The sequence below is a fragment of the Ambystoma mexicanum genome, chromosome 8 (assembly GCF_040938575.1).
Source record: "Ambystoma mexicanum isolate Mex_15411 chromosome 8, UKY_AmexF1_1, whole genome shotgun sequence".
Taxonomy (NCBI): Eukaryota; Metazoa; Chordata; class Amphibia; order Caudata; family Ambystomatidae; genus Ambystoma; species Ambystoma mexicanum.
In genome coordinates, this window is record NC_090929.1 from 13,702,268 (window position 1) to 13,723,946 (window position 21,679).

At 50.1% G+C, this 21,679-nt stretch overlaps 1 protein-coding gene across 1 annotated transcript in view; it reads right to left on the minus strand.

Annotated features, from left to right (window-relative positions):
• The window catches only part of CFAP157 (cilia and flagella associated protein 157), a 261,513-nt gene that overhangs the window by 189,149 nt on the left and 50,685 nt on the right, over positions 1-21,679 (minus strand). The window contains exon 3 of the mRNA XM_069609140.1: positions 5,591-5,744. Within this exon, the coding sequence (XP_069465241.1) occupies positions 5,591-5,744 (154 nt within the window). The remainder of the gene's footprint in view (positions 1-5,590; positions 5,745-21,679) is intronic.

The window sequence follows — 21,679 nt, forward strand, 5'->3', positions numbered from 1 at the left end:
ACTTGTCCTTGGCCTCAAGCCCAGGGATCGTATCTCTCCAGCTCTGAAATCTCTCCATTGGCTCCCAGTGGCAGCAAGGATCAAGTTCAAAACCCTCTGCAACTTCAACTCTCTCTTCCTAAATATCTTCCTTCTCAAGCTCTTCGCTCATCGCCTCCAACTCCCTCAGGGTCAGTCGCTTCTCCAAACAACGAGTTGGTGGTAGATCTCTTTCTTTAGCTGGTGCCTCCCTCTGGAACAGCCTCCCTGCCTCCTTGAGGAGAACCTTCTCTGGTTCTGGAAGCACCTCAAAACCTTTCTATTTGCTTCTGCTTTTTCTCCTCCTCCTGGCTGTAACCAGAACTGCACTGGCTACCTGGACACCCTCTGATCTCGGGCCCAGGTCCATCCACCGCCAGCGTCACACTTGCACTGCCCATCTGGCAACCCCCGCACTTGGGGACTGTTTCTGTATCCCTACAGTCCCCCTACCAGCTCTTGACACCTGATGTCTGCACTTACCCACGCACTTGCCACCTGCTGGCCGTCACTTACTTATTGTTATTATCTATTCCCATGTACTGCACTGGCCCTGCCCCGTTCCAACGCACTTGCGCGATCTGAATGACACCTGGCCTAGTAGGATCGGTGTCCGTCCTCCCTTTGTTCCCCTCCCTTGCCCCGTTGTGTCTTGAAACACTTGTGTATAGGCGCATTATAAATGCCATATCATATCATAAGTGCTCAGCTTCATCCATTGACTGCGTGCCAGTTCAAGCTCATCAAGCAGGGAGAGGTAGAACTGGTGTTTCTCTGCTTTCGGATATTTCCCTTACTTGGGTAAACTGTTCCCTGGCAGTTGGCAAAGTCTCAGAGGAGAGTCCTCTGGTCTCCCTCAGGGCTGAGTCTCCTGGACCGGCCTATCTGTTCCTCCTAGGATCACAGTCTGCTCCTTCAGATGTCATGTGCTTCTTCTCCCTCCCGCCACTAACACCGGCCTAGGACTAACTGAACCCGCCTGAACTCTCCCGGTCTATCTGTCAATACTTCCTCCTGCTGTTGTCTTATATCCTCTTTACAGGTGTCTGCCACCTTTCTCTCCTTCTCTGACTCCAACCTCCTGTGCAAGCCTTTTCATCGAGGTTTGAAAGGTTCTCCACTTTCCACCATAACTTTTCCCCAATCTCCCGATGTCCTTCTTCCTCCTCCTTCCACACATTCACACCAATATTCCTTCCACCCTTCCCCCACCCTGTCTTCACCAACCATTTCTAATGGTCCCTATCTGCTCCAGACATTCTCCCCCAACCCCCTTTTCCAATTCTCCAAACAGCTTCTCCAAATCTTAACCGATCCTCTGCTGTTTCCCAACCTACTTTTCACTATCACTAGTCTCCTCCACAATTTCCTTAACTTCTCTGTCCACCTTCTCCTCTTTATTTTCTACAAATGCCTCCTTGCTGTCACCAGCTTCCTCTGCATTATCACCAATATCCTACTCAGTCTCGCTAAATGTCTTCTCAAAATCTTACACAATCTCATGCTGGTTTCCAGCCTCCGCCTTACTGTCACTAATCCCCTCCTTTCTGGCCCCAATCTCCTTCTGATCTTTACTAACCTCCTCCTCACAGTCACCGGTCTTCACCATAACTTCCAGACCTTCAGGCCACCATCTTCTTTATATTTTCCCCAGCCTCCTCCTGACTATCACCAATCTCCTACTTGCTGTAATCAATATCGTCTATGCTATCACCAATCTTCTCCATGCTATCGCCAATTTCCTCTTCACATGCTTTACCCACCTCTTAATTGCTTTCCAGATCTACATCTCACCTCCTGCCTCTCAAGTCCTAATCCAGGTCAGGCGCCTCCTTGCATGGCCTCACCCGGCACCCTGGAGACCTGCCTCTCAAGTCCTAATCAAGGTCAGGCGCCTCCTCGCATGGCCTCACCCGGCACCCTGGAAACCTGCCTCTCAAGTCCTAATCAAGGTCAGGCGCCTCCTCGCATGGCCTCACCCGGCATCCTGGAGACCTGCCTCAAGTCCTAATCCAGGTCAGGCGCCTCCTCGCATGGCCTCACCCGGCACTCTGGAGACCTGCCTCTCAAGTCCTAATCCAGGTCAGGCGCCTCCTCGCATGGTCTCACCCGCACCCTGGAGACCTGCCTCTCAAATCGTAATCCAGGTCAGGCCCCTCCTCGCATGACCTCACCCAGCACCCTGGAAACCTGCCTCTCAAATCCTAATGTCTATCCATGATTCAGGAGTGGTGTACCTCCAACAAGTTCTGCTTTAATGCCAGTAAGACTGAGATCCTTCTCACTGGGAACCCTGTTCCCGCTTTCCCTCTCTCACTCTGGAGCCCTCCTTGCGCCCTCTTCCTTTGTTTTCTTAGGAGGCAAAAAGCATTGGTGTCATCTTCGACTCCACTCTCTCCTTCTCTCCTCACATCACCGACCTTGCCAAGAAGGCCCACTGCCAGCTGCACCTCCTCAGAGGTATTCTTCCTTTTCTCACTTCCCCCCAGAAGCTCACTGTCTCCAGAGCCCTGGTTCTCTCTAGGCTGGACTACTGCAATCCGCCATCTGCAACTAATCCAGAACAGGACTGCAAGACTTGTCCTTGGCCTCAAACCCAGGGACCGTATATCTCCAGCCCTGAAATCTCTCCACTGGCTCCCGATGGCTGCATGGATCAAGTTCAAGACCTGCATCGTCCACAAGGCTTGTTGGGGCTGAGGCCCGCAATACATACAACTCTCTCTTGCTAAACACCTTCCTTCTCAAGCCCTTCACCCAGCCACCTCTAACTCTCTGAGGGTCAGACGCTTCTCCAGGGAGAGAGTGGAGGTAGATCTCTCTCCTCTGCAGGTGCCTCCCTCTGGAATGGCCTCCCTGCCCCTCTCAAACTTGAGCCGGATCACCTTAAGTTCTGGAAGCAGCTCAAGACCTTCCTTTTTGTTTCTGCTTTCTTGCTCTTTCTCCCCTGCTGACTTACCAGTCTGTCTGCTGCGCTGACTGGTTGCCTGGCTACCCTCGAAATCCCACTGGGCACCAGGCTCCTCCATGACCAGTAGCCCCTGCACTGCTTCCGGGCCTACCGCACACTTAGGGGCTGTATCTGTAACCCTCCAGTCGCCTGCCTCCTTGCACTTACCCAGGGCCGTGCTGCACTGCTGCATTTACTTAGAGCAATGCTTCCCCCTTACCTCCCCCTGGCACTTCTCTCCTTCTCCCCTCTGCACCTGCACGATCTGAATGACACAAGGCTTAGTAAAATCATTTGTTTTGTCCTCCCTCTGTCTTTCCTCCTCTGTCTTGTCGCGCATAGGAACACTTGTGTACAGGCAGCTTATAAATGGCTTATCAGATCATCTGTACGACAAACTCATTCCATGAAGAGTCTTGTGGTCTGTTGCTTTAATGAAAGTCAATCGCTTCAGGTAACCTGGCCAAGATCAAGTAGCGTTCTTATGATTGATGCTATGTTAATGAATACTTTTCATGCATGCAGATATATGTTGTGTTCCGTTCTTTATGATATGCACTTGCTTTTTAGGAATGTGTTATAACATGGATAAGGCCAAGAAACGTTTAAACTCTGTTTGTGCTCTGTGTAATGTTTGTATAAATACATGTGGATGTCGCTTCAACCCTAAAAACCACTTTACACAATGCTCTGAGGCCATACCTGGAGGGACATTAAAGAACACACCTGCGGTCAGACTTGGAGTAATGTTAACAGAGTCCCCCAGGATCAGATCTTCAGAAACACTATAGCGAGCACCTCAGGGTCAGACTTACAGAAACACTGTGTGGAGCACCTCACGATCAGACCAACACACACTGTACGGAGCACCTCAGGGTCAGACTTACAGAAACACTGTGTGGAGCACCTCACGATCAGACCAACACACACTGTATGGAGCACCTCAGGGTCAGACCTTCAGACAATGGACAGAGCACCTCAGGGTCGGACCTTCAGACAATGGACAGAGCACCTCAGGGTCGGACCTTCAGACAATGGACAGAGCACCTCAGGGTCGGACCTTCAGACACTGGACAGAGCACCTCAGGGTCGGACCTTCAGACACTGGACAGAGCACCTCAGGGTCGGACCTTCAGACAATGGACAGAGCACCTCAGGGTCGGACCTTCAGACAATGGACAGAGCACCTCAGGGTCGGACCTTCAGACAATGGACAGAGCACCTCAGGGTCGGACCTGCAGACACTGGACAGAGCACCTCAGCGTTGGACCTTCAGACACTGGACGGAGCACCTCAGGGTCAGACCTTCAGACACCGGACAGAGCACCTCAGGGTCAGACCTTCAGACACTGGACAGAGCACCTCAGGGTCAGACCTTCAGACACCGGACAGAGCACCTCAGGGTCAGACCTTCAGACACTGCTGGACAGAGCACCTCAGGGTCAGACCTTCAGACACTGTACGGAGCACCTCAGGGTCAGATTTACAGACACACTCTGTGGAGCACCTCACGATCAGACCAACACACACTGTAGAACGCACCTCAGGGTCAGACCTTCAGACACCGGACAGAGCACCTCAGGGTCGGACCTTCAGACAATGGACAGAGCACCTCAGGGTCAGACCTTTAGACAATGGACAGAGCACCTCAGAGTCAGACCTTCAGACACTGGACGGAGCACCTCAGGGTCAGACCTTCAGACACTGCTGGACAGAGCACCTCAGGGTCAGACCTTCAGACACTGCTGGACAGAGCACCTCAGGGTCAGACCTTCAGACACCGGACAGAGCACCTCAGGGTCAGACCTTCAGACACTGGACGGAGCACCTCAGGGTCAGACCTTCAGACACTGCTGGACAGAGCACCTCAGGGTCAGATTTACAGACACGCTCTGTGGAGCACCTCACGATCAGACCAACACACACTGTAGAACGCACCTCAGGGTCGGACCTTCAGACAATGGACAGAGCACCTCAGGGTCAGACCTTCAGACACCGGACAGAGCACCTCAGGGTCAGACCTTCAGACAATGGACAGAGCACCTCAGGGTCAGACCTTCAGACACTGGACAGAGCACCTCAGCGTCAGACCTTCAGACACTGGACAGAGCACCTCAGGGTCAGATTTACAGACAATGGACAGAGCACCTCAGGGTCAGACCTTCAGACACTGCTGGACAGAGCACCTCAGGGTCAGACCTTCAGACACCGGACAGAGCACCTCAGAGTCAGACCTTCAGACACTGCTGGACAGAGCACCTCAGGGTCAGACCTTCAGACAATGGACAGAGCACCTCAGGGTCAAACCTTCAGACACTGCTGGACAGAGCACCTCAGGGTCAGACCTTCAGACAATGGACAGAGCACCTCAGGGTCAGACCTTCAGGCACTGGACCGAGCACCTCAGGGTCAGACCTTCAGGCACTGGACAGAGAACCTCAGGGTCAGACCTTCAGACAATGGACAGAGAACCTCAGGGTCAGACCTTCAGACAATGGACAGAGCACCTCAGGGTCAGACCTTCAGACACTGTACGGAGCACCTCAGGGTCAGACGTACAGGCAGGTTACATACACTTTATGTCAGGACACTTCAGGGTGACACGCAGAGCCAGTTGCTGACCTGTCCTTGTCCACCACTGCCTTCCTCTCCAGTTTGTAGAGCCTCTCTGTGTATTCCTCCTCCTGCTTCTTCAGCTTCTCCTCTAGGGCTGTGAACTGGGCAGACAGATCTTCCTTCTGGACCCTGAATTCTTCCAACGCTGCCAGTTTTCCAGCTGAAAGAAGATGGCAAATTAAGGGAGACTGGCCAGAGGGAGGAACATGTACTAGCGGGTGAGCACCGTACTTCGGAACAGTGTGAGAGGAGGGCTCACCCTCCTCTTCCTCTCGCCCCATCCAGATCTACAAGGCATTATCTACTGGGACTGCCAGAGACGTACCAACAGCTCCACCCTGTACCATGCTCAAATTCCTACCCCGTGCATCGCCGCAGAAGACCAAAGCATCACCAAAGGTCAAATGTGATACTGAACCTTCAAACAACACATACCTTAGAGATACCTCCTTCCTGCCTCATTACCAAACACCACCATCCTGCCTCATCACCAAACACCTCCATCCAGCAGCATCACCAAACACCACCATCCTGCCTCATCACCAAACACCACCATCCTGTCTCATCACCAAACACCTCCATCCAGCATCATCACCAAACACCACCATCCTGCCTCATCACCAAACACCTCCATCCAGCAGCATCACCAAACACCACCATCCTGCCTCATCACCAAACACCACCATCCTGCCTCATCACCAAACACCACCATCCTGTCTCATCACCAAACACCTCCATCCAGCATCATCACCAAACACCACCATCCTGCCTCATCACCAAACACCTCCACCCAGCAGCATCACCAAACACCACCATCCTGCCTCATCACCAAACACCACCATCCTGTCTCATCACCAAACACCTCCATCCAGCATCATCACCAAACACCACCATCCTGCCTCATCACCAAACATCACCATCCTGTCTCATCACCAAACACCTCCATCCAGCATCATCACCAAACACCACCATCCTGCCTCATCACCAAACATCTCCATCCAGCAGCATCACCAAACACCACCATCCTGCCTCATCACCAAACACCACCATCCTGCCTCATCACCAAACACCTCCATCCAGCAGCATCACCAAACACCACCATCCTGCCTCATCACCAAACACCACCATCCTGCCTCATCACCAAACACCTCCAGTCAGCAGCATCACCAAACGCCACCATCCTGCCTCATCACCAAACACCACCATCCTGTCTCATCACCTAACACCTCCATCCAGCATCATCACCAACCACCACCATCCTGCCTCATCACCAACCACCACCATCCAGCAGCATCGCCAAACACCACCATCCTGCCTCATCACCAAACACCTCCAGTCAGGAGCATCACCAAACACCACCATCCTGTCTCATCACCAAACACCTTCATCCAGCATCATCACCAAACACCACCATCCTGCCTCATCACCAAACACCACCACCCTGCCTCATCACCAAACACCACCATCCTGCCTCATCACCAAACACCACCATGCTGCCTCATCACCAAACACATACCAAAGTAGACACCCCCATCCTGGCTCATCACCAGAAACATACCCTCACAGAAACCACCATTCTGCTTCATCACCTAACAACACACCCTCAAAGATACCACCATCCTGCCTCATCACCAAACACATACTCCACAGGCACACTCATCCTGCCTCATTACCAAACACGTACCCCACAGGCACATCCCATCCTGCCTCATCACCAATGCATACCCTTGCAGACACAACCATCCTGTCATCCCCATTACCTGCCTCATCACCAAATAACACATACCCTGGCAGAGACCACCATCCAGCCTCATCACCAAACACATACCCCACAGGCACACTCATCCTGCCTCATTACCAAACACGTACCCCACAGGCACATCCCATCCTGCCTCATCACCAATGCATACCCTTGCAGACACAACCATCCTGTCATCCCCCAACACCTGCCTCATCACCAAATAACACATACCCTGGCAGAGACCACCATCCAGCCTCATCACCAAACACATACCCCACAGGCACACTCATCCTGCCTCATTACCAAACACGTACCCCACAGGCACACCCCATTCTGCCTCATCACCAATGCATACCCTTGCAGACAGAACCATCCTGTCACCCCCAACACCTGCCTCATCACCAAATAACACATACCCTGGCAAAGACCACCATCCAGCCTCATCACCAAACGCACACCCTAACAGACACGGCCATCCTGTCTCATCACCAAACACCTCCATCCAGCATCATCACCAAACACCACCATCCTGCCTCATCACCAAACACCTCCATCCAGCAGCATCACCAAACACCACCATCCTGCCTCATCACCAAAAACCACCATCCTGTCTCATCACCAAACACCACCATCCTGCCTCATCACCAAACACCACCATCCAGCCTCATCACCAAACACCTCCATCCAGCAGCATCACCAAACACCGCCATCCTGCCTCATCACCAAACACCACCATCCTGTCTCATCACCAAACACCTCCATCCAGCATCATCACCAAACACCACCATCCTGCCTCATCACCAAACACCTCCAGCCAGCAGCATCACCAAACGCCACCATCCTGCCTCATCACCAAACACCACCATCCTGTCTCATCACCAAACACCTCCATCCAGCAGCATCACCAAACACCACCATCCTGCCTCATCACCAAACACCACCATCCTGCTTCATCACCAAACACCTCCATCCAGCATCATCACCAAACACCACCATCCTGTCTCATCACCAAACACCTTCATCCAGCATCATCACCAAACACCACCATCCTGCCTCATCACCAAACACCACCACCCTGCCTCATCACCAAACACCACCATCCTGCCTCATCACCAAACACCACCATGCTGCCTCATCACCAAACGCATACCAAAGTAGACACCCCCATCCTGGCTCATCACCAGAAACATACCCTCACAGAAACCACCATTCTGCTTCATCACCTAACAACACACCCGCAAAGATACCACCATCCTGCCTCATCACCAAATAACACATACCCTGGCAGAGACCACCATCCAGCCTCATCACCAAACACATACTCCACAGGCACACTCATCCTGCCTCATTACCAAACACGTACCCCACAGGCACATCCCATCCTGCCTCATCACCAATGCATACCCTTGCAGACACAACCATCCTGTCATCCCCCAACACCTGCCTCATCACCAAATAACACATACCCTGGCAGAGACCACCATCCAGCCTCATCACCAAACACATACCCCACAGGCACACTCATCCTGCCTCATTACCAAACACGTACCCCACAGGCACACCCCATTCTGCCTCATCACCAATGCATACCCTTGCAGACAGAACCATCCTGTCACCCCCAACACCTGCCTCATCACCAAATAACACATACCCTGGCAAAGACCACCATCCAGCCTCATCACCAAACGTACACCCTAACAGACACGGCCATCCTGTCTCATCACCAAACACCTCCATCCAGCATCATCACCAAACACCACCATCCTGCCTCATCACCAAACACCTCTATCCAGCAGCATCACCAAACACCACCATCCTGCCTCATCACCAAAAACCACCATCCTGTCTCATCACCAAACACCACCATCCTGCCTCATCACCAAACACCACCATCCAGCCTCATCACCAAACACCTCCATCCAGCAGCATCACCAAACACCGCCATCCTGCCTCATCACCAAACACCACCATCCTGTCTCATCACCAAACACCTCCATCCAGCATCATCACCAAACACCACCATCCTGCCTCATCACCAAACACCTCCATCCAGCAGCATCACCAAACACCACCATCCTGCCTCATCACCAAACACCACCATCCTGTCTCATCACCAAACACCTCCATCCAGCATCATCACCAAACACCACCATCCTGCCTCATCACCAAACACCTCCATCCAGCAGCATCACCAAACACCACCATCCTGCCTCATCACCAAACACCACCATCCTGCCTCATCACCAAACACCTCCATCCTGCCTCATCACCAAACACCTCCAGTCAGCAGCATCACCAAACACCACCATCCTGCCTCATCACCAAACACCACCATCCTGTCTCATCACCTAACACCTCCATCCAGCATCATCACCAAACACCACCATCCTGCCTCATCACCAAACACCTCCATCCAGCAGCATCACCAAACACCACCATCCTGCCTCATCACCAAACACCACCATCCTGCCTCATCACCAAACACCTCCATCCAGCAGCATCACCAAACACCACCATCCTGCCTCATCACCAAACACCACCATCCTGCCTCATCACCAAACACCTCCAGTCAGCAGCATCACCAAACGCCACCATCCTGCCTCATCACCAAACACCACCATCCTGCCTCATCACCAAACACCTCCATCCAGCAGCATCACCAAACACCACCATCCTGCCTCATCACCAAACACCACCATCCTGCCTCATCACCAAACACCACCATCCTGCCTCATCACCAAACACCTCCAGTCAGCAGCATCACCAAACACCACCATCCTGCCTCATCACCAAACACCACCATCCTGTCTCATCACCTAACACCTCCATCCAGCATCATCACCAAACACCACCATCCTGCCTCATCACCAAACACCTTCATCCAGCATCATCACCAAACACCACCATCCTGCCTCATCACCAAACACCACCACCCTGCCTCATCACCAAACACCACCATCCTGCCTCATCACCAAACACCACCATGCTGCCTCATCACCAAACGCATACCAAAGTAGACCCCCCCATCCTGGCTCATCACCAGAAACATACCCTCACAGAAACCACCATTCTGCTTCATCACCTAACAACACACCCGCAAAGATACCACCATCCTGCCTCATCACCAAATAACACATACCCTGGCAGAGACCACCATCCAGCCTCATCACCAAACACATACTCCACAGGCACACTCATCCTGCCTCATTACCAAACACGTACCCCACAGGCACATCCCATCCTGCCTCATCACCAATACATACCCTTGCAGACACAACCGTCCTGTCATCCCCCATTACCTGCCTCATCACCAAATAACACATACCCTGGCAGAGACCACCATCCAGCCTCATCACCAAACACATACCCCACAGGCACACTCATCCTGCCTCATTAGCAAACACGTACCCCACAGGCACACCCCATTCTGCCTCATCACCAATGCATACCCTTGCAGACAGAACCATCCTGTCATCCCCCAACACCTGCCTCATCACCAAATAACACATACCCTGGCAAAGACCACCATCCAGCCTCATCACCAAACGCACACCCTAAGAGACACGGCCATCCAGCCTCATCACCAAATACCTCTAGAGGGGAAGTAGTAATACAAGTGTTTATTATTTTATTAAACATAGTTTCTCACACACGGCTAGATGTTCCCTTGCTCCAGCAGGGTTACACTCCCCCAGGGTCTGGTGTTCTGCGACTTCACTGCTTTCTGGATATTACCGCAAGTCTCTAGGTGGTTTTTCATTGTCTCTCCAAAAATTCCACAATTCTCAATCCTTCTCAGATTCATGTAAATCCGGGTAGCTAAGCACATCTCTCAAGCTCTAGGCCCTTCCTAAACCTCCCAATGCCACTCTAGGCCTCTTTCAGACTTCCCAGCCGCCCTCTCTGGCCCTAGCTGCCCATGCCCATCCTAGTTTCTAGGCGTCTTTCGGAGGTATCACAACATAGTGTGCCAGCCCGGTAACAACGGTGCCCATAAGACTACCATCACCGTTGTTACCGGACGGCACACTACGAGTCTGCAGGCGGGTGCCGTCCCACCCGCCAGGGTCAGACCTGGCGTGTGGAACGGCATCCGCCCCCAGAGTTTCAATGAAACACCGGCACCGTTATTAACAGTGCCGGTGCTTCCGTGGTCCCCAATTCCATGGGAATGGGGATTAACAATTTACCAGTGCCTGACTTCCCGGAACGCCAGGGGTTTAATTCCCCGGTGGCACCGGAAGCCAGGTGCCGGTAAATATTGCAAGTCTGGCAGCAACCCGCCTGAACTGGAGGCTTCCAGACCTTTAAGAGAGATGGATGGGGATGCAGAAATTATTCAAACATCAATAATCGAAAACGACTAAGGTGATGGCTGAAGGATCTCTGTTTTAATATCAATTATCTCAAACAGAGTACAACGGACATCAACGGACGTCTCAGCGCATGCTCTCTCAATGCATTAAAAAAAAGCGTGCAATCGTCATAGGTGACGTCAACCTACGTATTACTAATGTCATCCTACGTGGCGATCTACAAAAACCTATTGAAGAAAGTGATAGGGTCTAAGGGATCATCTAAGTATACGATCCATACTAGTCTTAGGCAGTGGAAGGAAGTGATTTGTTTCTTATCATCAGGGGGGGCAACTAAGCCCTCCCCTTAAACAGGTCACTATTAACGTCACTAAATACACAACCTCCCATTGGCTACACCACTATAAGACACTTAAACATGTGGCCCCTATCATTGATTGGCTTCTAACCTCTGTCAGTACTTTTCAACCTACGTTTAGCAGCACGCAGGCTGAGCGTCCAGGTGCTGGTGAGCTAGTCTTAGCCATAGCTTCCCACCAATCAGCATAATCGTCTATCATCACCTCAGTGGTCTGCTGTCAATTAGGGCTTTGAACTTGTCCTCGGGAGTGTTCTCTTGCTCTGGAGAATTCAAGGGAGTGAAGGCACGCTCTGCCTTCAATGCATAGGTGTGGTTGTCATGCTCGTCCAAATTCTTCCCTCCACGTGACAGAAGACCACGAAATCGAACTTCTGGTGCATTAAAATACTATTTTCTAATAGACCTCTGATGTCTTCCTTGTTTTTGTCCATGGCTTCTGAACAGGAGTTTCGTTCTTTCACACAATTTGTATCCAGTGTCTGTTTACTCCAGCCTGATATGGCCTTGGCTTCTTGGCTCATCCAACCTCGCCTTTCTGAGATTCACTTTGTAATTCACTTGTTTTCTAATTGCGCCACACTGGAAAAGAGGCCTTCTTTCTTTAGCCCAGCTCCGCTATAATACGTAGTGGAAACATCCATTTTTTACTCACTCTTATCTATATGTACATGTTGGCGCATGCCGTAATCTATTCACTATGAAGCTAGCCTCAAGAATACTTTGTCTGCTTGCGTTTCTTTGCATCTGTACACGTGTAAAACAACTGAATATCTTCATCTGTTCTGTAGCATAAGCTTCTTCATCTTGATCCCAAGATGTCTCTTATCTTCAATACTTTCTTGACGCCTTATAGAATATCTGCATTCTCTAGTCTCTCCATCTCTTCTATGTACGTCAGCTCGGCTCTGTGTGATGTCATCATTCTTCTTTGCCATTCATTTGCTCTGCTTTTTCCGGAATTTCATTCAAATAGCCATCATACTGTCTCATATGCAGGTATGGTTTTCTCAATGGGAACCTTGCTTCCAGGATTCTCCTTGGTATCAGTATTTTCACTGGCACCTCACAAGTCCCACATTCTGGTTCCAAATATATAGGCAATATGGGCGAGGTGGTTGAGGTGGGGGTACTTAGCTCCTTCTCTATATGCCGGCAGCACCGGCAGGGTTACTGGGGTTACCGCCGGACTTGTAATGGGGCCCACTGTTGGTGGGAATTATGTTTTCTTGCCTTGTTCCCTGACTCATGATCTACCACTTTTTCCAAATATACTAGGAGTGGACATGCAATAGTGAATTAAAACAGTCCTAGAAAACGTGGGAAGTGCTTTTTGGGGGTCAGCCATAAAGCATCCTCCCGCCTGCAATGCTTTGGTTGGCAATGCTATCAGATAGCACCTGTTTTGGTTGGCAATGTTATCGGATAGCACCATTTTGGTTGCCAATGTTATCAGATAGCACCTGATTTGGTTGGCAATGTTATCAGACAGCACCTGTTTTGGTTGGCAACGCTATCAGATAGCACCTGTTTTGGTTGGCAAGGTTATCAGATAGCACCTGTTTTGGTTGGCAACGCTATCAGACAGCACCTGTTTTGGTTGCTAATGTTATCAGACAGCACCTGTTCTGAATTCTCAACACCACTCTCAGGCTCCAGATGCTTTATGAAACTTACCCATCTCAGATTCTAGGTATCTTTCAAACTGCCAAGTGCCCTTCTCAGATTTCAACTGCTTTAAAGGCTTCTGCGTGCCACTCCCTGGCTTTATGTGCTTTTCTAAAAACCTCTCAGTGAAACTCTCAGGCTCTGGGTTGCTTCCAACACTTTAACACATCCATCAAGGTCTAGGGGCTGTTTTGGGTTCTATTTCAAGTACTGGGTTCTCAGCACCGAAGTTCACAGGAGGTTCTTTGAGCAACCGCCTCTCTGCGGTACGGGGAGTCCGAGGGAGTTCAAATCAGACTTCAGTACAGCAGCCTAACACTTCTCCATCCAGCATCAGACGATAAGTGACTGCTTTCCAGCAATCTTGCCCTTCTTGAATCCCTTCTCTTGAGCTCAGATTGGTGGGGAACTTCCTTCCCTGTTATTTTGGGAGTTTTAGCTCTGCCTCTTTTCCCATCATGCTCTACTTTCTCATCACTGTCACAGGGGAAGGTCAGGTGATATATATATCAAGTTAGCCATCTTGGATTTTTTCAGTTGTTCTTTTTTAGTTGAAGCCACCACGTGGAGCTGCTTTGACTCAGTGAGTAGGGGATGAAACACTGGTTTCTGAGTAACTCATAATTTTATTTTCTGGTGTTACAGGAATTTCATCTCAATCTTAAACCATCACCAAATAAATGTGTCCATCCGAAGCCATCACTTCACGGCAAGCATCGTCATCACCACCACCACACAAAAGCACATACATGAGGTCCATAAAACGGATGTCACATAGGTAGTCCCTAGAACACAGTCATTCTAACCCATAAACCTCTATTTACAATAAATGCATGGTGCCCCAAATCCACGCTAACCTTTCACGATCTAAATCATAACCTACATCCAAAAATCCACTCAGTCACATTAGTCGGGAAATTTCAAGGAGGTTTTGAGATCTATTGTTGAAAAAAACAAACGGGTCGAACCTTTGACTAACAATGCAGTCCCTGGTGCCGATTTAGATGATTGCACAGTCACAGCGAATGTTAGGCCCAGATATCATGATTAACATCACTAAGACAATATGGGGATCATTAAGGGATTGCCGGTAAGCCGCTGGTAGTACCAGCGCTTTACCGGCAATATCGGATTACCGTTTCTGCCCGCCGACATCCCGGTATTACTGGGATATTACGGGCTGCGGAGTAACAGTAACTTCCCATTCCCACGGAGTGCATCGGACTCCACGGGATGGGAACCACCGAAGCACTGGCACCGTTGTCAACAGGGTAGGATCAGGATCATGGCCCTACCCTCAGAGAGCCCGCCCAACCTGGGGCAGGAGGCTTACCAGGATAAAAGCCAACCCAGTCACAGATGCAGGGAGTAGGGGCAGGCCTTGAAACCCCCAGATGCCATGAATGTAATTAATGTTACCACTCCGTCACATGCCTCCTACTACTCTTTCTGGCCAGTGGCCTTTCTTTTCTGTTTCAGGAATACAACTCCTAAGAAAACCTCGATCAGATCCATTTAAGAACAGATATGGAATGGACTTGAATTTGTTTTGGCAAACAGGGATAAGACACCCGACCTACTAACCCCAGGCAGACCCCAGGCGAATGGTGGGGCAACAGAAAACAAACAGAGTGAAAACAGACTGCACAGGAAACAGGAAAAACATTGAAATCCTTCCCAAATCGAATCTGAACCCACACTCACCAGCACAAGAGGAAAATGACAAGGCCAAGGAGCAGCCTGAGCACCAGGCTGCTACCCTGCCAACAGAGAATGAAAATGGGGTGAGGCTAAAGGGTTTTTAAAGTCTCTCACCTGTGTAAGCCAGCCCTTGGGGAAATGACAGGCACAGGTTGGCCATTAGAGTCAGGCGAGTGCGAAAACAATGTAGGGATCAGGGGTAGAATCAGCGAGGACAGAATGAGAAGCAAAGTGAGGGTTGCAGGGGTGATGCCAGGAGGTGTGGATGTGGACCGAAGAGACCAGGAAGAGACCAGGAGTTGGATGGACGGAGAAGCCGAGTGCTGAAGAGTTGGTGGCAGAGTGCAGGTGAGGTATGGATTGTGAGGGGGGAGTGGTACCGGTGGATGCAGTGGAGTGAGAGAAAAGGGTGTGTGTTTAAAACGTGAGTTCGAGAGAGAAGGAACGACAGAGGGAGAGCGGGAGAGTGTAGGGGAAGTGAGAGAAAGAGTGGCCAGTAGGAGGCAGTGGAGAGAGTGCGTGGGAAAAGTGGTGAGGGCAGGAGATAGGTGGATACAGTTCTGGTAGGATTAGGGCACAGAGGCGCAGACCGGAGATTGCCTGTAGGAGGAGGGGGTAGAATGGGCAAGACAGAGGTGCAGTGAGTACAGTAGGGAGAGGAAAGTAGAGTAGGGAGAAGACAGAAGAGTGGAGAAGAGAGTGTGAAAGTCAGAGGAACAGAAGAGAGAGTCCAAAGATGACTGGAGGGAGTGAGACAAGGCGGGAGATGGAGAGAGTTGAAAAGAAGGAGTGAGATCAGAGAGAGGTAGAAAGATTAGTCACTAAGAAAGAGACAGAACCATAGCATCTGATGTTGGCACTTTTTCCCCATCATGCCAGACTGAGAACCCTGTAGAGTGTTAGGCTGGGCATCTTTAGCTAATCCCTGGAGGGAGCCGGATAGAGAAGGCTCTTGCCTTTAGGCCCTCACTCACATGCAGCACTAGATGCAGGTGTTACTGATCTCTAGTTGCAAACCTGGGGAATAGGGAAGCCTGGGCTAGTAAGGTGGCAAGCCCATCGAAGGACGAGAAAGGGACGCCCCATAGTGAACACTTAGCTCATAGCAATATCAAACTGTTTGCTTATAGTCGTTAAAAATAAAACCCTTGAACTCTCTTGGAGACTGTGAGTGATCAGGACCATCTGCTACATGTGATCTTGGCTTCCCTCAAACCGACTCCATATAAAAGTTGGCATTCCACCCAAACTTGTGAGACTCATTTCTGGTGAAGCTCGTCTCTGTGTCTGCATGCCTATTAACCTCTCACCTTCCCAAGAAATATCCCCTTCCTCCTTTACGGCTGGTCTAACTACACCCCTTGCAGAAGCCCTCACTAGACCCTCGGTCATGAGCATTTACCGCCCGATCACTAACTCACCCTTCTTTGGCAAGATCTTAGAAAAGGCTGTTTCCAATCAAGGACTTGCCCGTATAGACCAGTTCCATCTGCTCAACACCTACTGCAGGCTGTACAGAATCGGATCCGCCATCTTGCAAGCGATCCTACCCGCTCACCTGCCCGCCTGACCCATCTCATGTGATGTTCCATAAGGCACCATCCTTTCAACTTTTATTCTTTACTCTGTGCCTGTAGCCATTGGAGGACAGTCTCTCAAAGAATGGGATTGCAACTCCCCCATATGCGGATGATGCCAAGCTTTACACAAAGGCGTCCCCATCAGACACTGAGGGTTAAGTTAAGCCCCCGATAGGAAGGAAAGGTTGGCCACCCCTTGGATTTTGTGGTTAACTAAAGATGGAGGACCCCTTCAGCAACATCCCAGGCTTCTACCTTGAGGAGAAGCACTCGCTGAAGCAACACCGGTCTAGGAATGCAGAAATGGGCTTATTTCAGTTTTCTTTGCTTAAGAAAATGACACCCTTTGTGCCTTCAGGCCTCTTTAGAACAGAAATAGAATCCCAGGTATTAGCCCACATTGATGGAGGGATATGGCCGACCCCCGTGATCTGAACTTCACTCGGTAACCAGGATATAGGATCCCTCCCAGTTACTATTCCGCTATTCTGGAAAGCTTTAGCAGACAAGCTCTGCCTGGCTCCCTCCTGGATTGGTTCCCATGAAGCTGTTACAATCTTTTAATGTCTCTATTAATCTCTAGTCGTTCCTGGCAGTGCCCACCTACTGTGGGGCACTGCCATCTGGTCAATGGGTAAGCCTCAGCTTTTTGATTTTTATTGAATAATAAAATGGGTAATTCGATCTCAGAAAGGGTGGTCGGCTAATGTCAGAGGGTCTTGCGGGTAGAGATGTGCCCACAAAGCCAAAGGAAGCAAAGGACACAAGATGCAGGAGTACAAGGAGTCCTGCAGACAAGAAAGGATAGGCAACAGAGGCTGTGCACAGAAAGTGGCAGGGAATACAAGTAAAACAAACACAGTAGGTTCCCTCTTGGGGTGTACGCAGAATGGGGGAAAGAGTTTCCCACAGAACCGGGGAAGCTCCAGCTTTCTGAGCTGGTTACTATTACAGGGCCCCACTCTGAATGCTCATGGAAAGGAGCAACAGCAGTGGGTGTCTGTGTCTGGACCCTAAGGCACAAACAAGCTAACAGTACTCACAAGACTGAAGCCTGTACGGGTCCAGCAGGAACCGAACAATGACTGCCTCCTGAAGCAGGAAACAGCACACTGTTAACAATGGCACAAGGGACAATACTGAAATGCGACAAAGGAAAGGGGGCAGAGATTGCCTGCTGGAAACCCAGCAGCCAAACTCTGAACAAAGGAAATACACAAGGCACAAGTGAAGACAAGAACTTTAACAGAAATATACAAGGAAAAAAGGACGTCAAAGTGAGCAAGGTACAGGACAGAGAACCGGAAGAAAGAAGAAAAGCAGGGAAACTAGAATCTGAGTAAAGGGGTAAGGAGACTGGCAAGTGCAGACTGATAACAAGGAACAGTAACTCTGGAGTGGGATAACAAGGGCCGGACTGCAGAGAGAAAACAAGGAAACTGCAGCTCTAAAGTGGGATAACGCGGGCAGGGTGGAAGACTCAAGTAAGCTAAAGACAGGTAACACAAGCAATGGACACAGCATAAGGAACTGCAGGCAGGGAACAAGATCATTGGTGGTAGAGAGCAAGGGGCTGTAGACAGGGAATAGAGGACTGCAAGCAGAGGAGCAGGGCTGCAGTACAGGAAGCACAGAGGTGCAGTGCAAAGGACAGGTGAGTAAAGGCAGAGGAGCAGGGCTGCAAGCCAGGGAGCACAGGGCTCTGGAACAGGAGCCGGTTCTGGAAATAACAGGACACAGCAGAAATCCAAGGATCAAAGCAGCAGAGGGCTGGAAGCGAGCTCAATGCAAGAGACCTGTGCTCCTGCAGGCAGCTGCTTAACTACTGACCTGCCCTGTGCTATAGCAGGCTAATTAGAAGCACCTGGAGCAACACACCTGAAGGTAATTGGCCTCCTCCCTCTCTGTTCCTGGAAAAGAGACTGCTGCACTGATCTCCAAGGGTTCTGGAGATTGTAGTCCTAAAACTGCTGAATAGGAATAGTCAGGGAAAGGGAATTGCCACAAGGTGCATTATGGACATGCAGTTTGTGAAATTAGATAAGGGAGTTTGAAAGTCTTGCAAACCGAAGATAAAGACAAACATATGAATAGGTATTGTCCAGGGAGGGTTATGGAGATGAACGAGTCCCAAATATTCCACGATGGGTGCCAATTGGTGCGCCTGTGGCACAGCCGTAACAGCTAAACAGGCCCTCTTTCCTACAGCTCCATGGCAGAAGCATAGTGTACACATGTGCCCTGCTGCATTAGTCTCCTGATCTGCAGCAACTGCTCCTCAGTAGCACAGGGCAGGTTCAAGGGTTGCACGTGCCTTGTTTGACAGCTGCTGTGGCACCAAAGTCAGTGCAGACAAAGGTCACATTGAAATCTGGATCTCTGATCCCAAAGTTAAATCATAATAATTGTGAACACTGTTCATCTGGTAGCAGGGTATTCTCTAGGAATACGCCATACCTGGGTTTTAGTATGGTGACTGATAGTATAACCCAATTATTAAAGCCACATCAGATGTGTATGATACTCGTGGCAAGCCTGTCAGCTCAGGCCAGCTATGGAAAGGCTGTGTAGATTCGTAGCCACCCTTCCTGCCTCCACTTCAGCAAGCAGGACAATAGGCGGGAAAGCTCTCTCTCTTTGATCCTTGTAGTTGGGAGGTTGGCTAACACCTCTCTCCAGCCTGGGAAACATTCTGCAGGGGGACACGTGGGAATCAAGCTACAAAGAGACACAGCCATAATAACAAAAGGGACAGCCTCACATCAGGGTGTTGCAAATACCAATGGACCTTTGAAGCTGCAGACTTGGGAAGAGGGCGAGTTAAAACAGTCAGAGCAGCAGGGACTCATGGAAGGGTTCCTCCATCTTGGTTTTCTGTGGGCTTATCATTTCTTCCTGTATCCTTTGTGCAGAGCAGAGCACTTTGGGTATGATGCAAGAAGACAAAGGTCACTTATCACAGAGACAGGGATTGGAGCCCTGAAAGTAGGCTTACTTTTATCCAGTCCCCTGTGACCTGTTACCTTTATAAGGAAGGGGTCACTCACTTTTTCGTTGATTCAGTTTGGACAAGGAACATTTGTTTGGACCCTGTTGGGAGAGTAGTTCTTTCCAAAGACCTCTGATATAGGAGAGGCGAGGTGTTCTAAGGCAGAGGCAAGCTCGGACGCCTACCCATCCTGAGATAACACTTCGGGTTACTGCTGTTGGACCAAGACTTGCACTCTCTGTCAACTGCATCATTACCCAGGCTCCTCATTGGAGGTGAAGGACTCCTGCGGGTGCCAGCTAGCCTTACCAGAATGGTGGTGAAGAGGAAAAGGACTCACTGTGTCCTTGAGCCCCTGGATTGGGACTCACAGCTCCACAAGAAGTCAAGGTAGCTGGATTCCTGTGTTCTGCCATTCCGAATCGTCCTCAAACCCAAGTCAGCTGTGTAAGGAAACCATGGTATCAACAGTAAGATGACAGGCACAAGTGATCACAGTTCAAGGGTGTTTATTGACTTACAAAGGGTTTGAAAAACGCCTATCTAATCCTAAATCTACAGATGGGAGCAAGCTACACCCATCAAATAATAATGCAGTCCTCGTAGTGTCTTGTCAAAATAAAAGGCATATACTAATAGACCTATTGCCAATCCTTCCCACTAAAACAAATAGTGTAGGAAACAGTTACAAAAAGAAAGAAGTGTTCACAAAATGATATGTCAGGAGGTTCAGGCCTTTGGCCTCCCTTCCCCATGTTTTCAGCACGGGACAAGGCAGTTCACTCGAGCTTAGCACAGTCACTGGTTTCTCTAGCACGAGGGTGCAGTTCAAACATTAGCATCAGGGCCTTCCGTGCCCAAGTCTCTTTGCCTCTCAAAGTCTCTTCATCCAGAGGGCCTGATGCAACAAACAAACAAGTTATTTTCCTCTTTCAGATTTTCACAGTATTTGGTGTCTCAGGCGATTCACTATTCACCCCGGACCCCCCTCATATGGGCTCCTCTTAACACAATGTTCGCAAAATAAGATATTCTTTTTCGCAGTCAGGCTCAGATCTCGGATCCCCCTCATTCGGGCTCAGATCTCCGATCCCCTCAGTCGGGCTCAGATCCCCCTCAGTCGGGCTCAGATCTCAAAGGCTTTCTGGACCTTGTAGTTCACTTTCAGTTTAGTTTCCCTCAGCTAGGATCAAACTATGTGGTTCTATTTTCAATTGGTTGATTGGAGTTCCCTTCCCCCTGCTTTTGTTTAATAATCACAGTTCAAACTCAATTAGACTTCCCTCGGTGGGGCGTGAGCCTTTTAAACAACCACTTTCACAGTTCACAACACATTTCACCGAGACCTTTGAATGAGCGTTCATCCCTCGCCTGACCACTCGGTTACTCTGTATCTTTCCCTACTCCTTCTTTCTCAATCTCTCTTGATAGAATTGTTGCAAGTGCTCCGCTACACAAACCGGGCTTTCATCTTTCTCCTTGACTCACTGGTTGCAATGGAAGGCTTCCTGCTTCTGTCATTCTTCCGTTTGAGTCAAGACTATGGCTCTCCTTCTGCTAGTACCGCCCCAACTCTGCCGTTCACCCGGGAGAGCAGCTGTTAACCTTGTGACACTGGATATGTTTGTTTACTCAAAATGGTCTTCCCCTTCCAGTCTGGCTCAGACCCCTCTCAATTTTCAAAGTCTAAAGTTTTGGACTCCAAGTCCCATTATGCTCTTCCAGACACTTTGGTTACACTT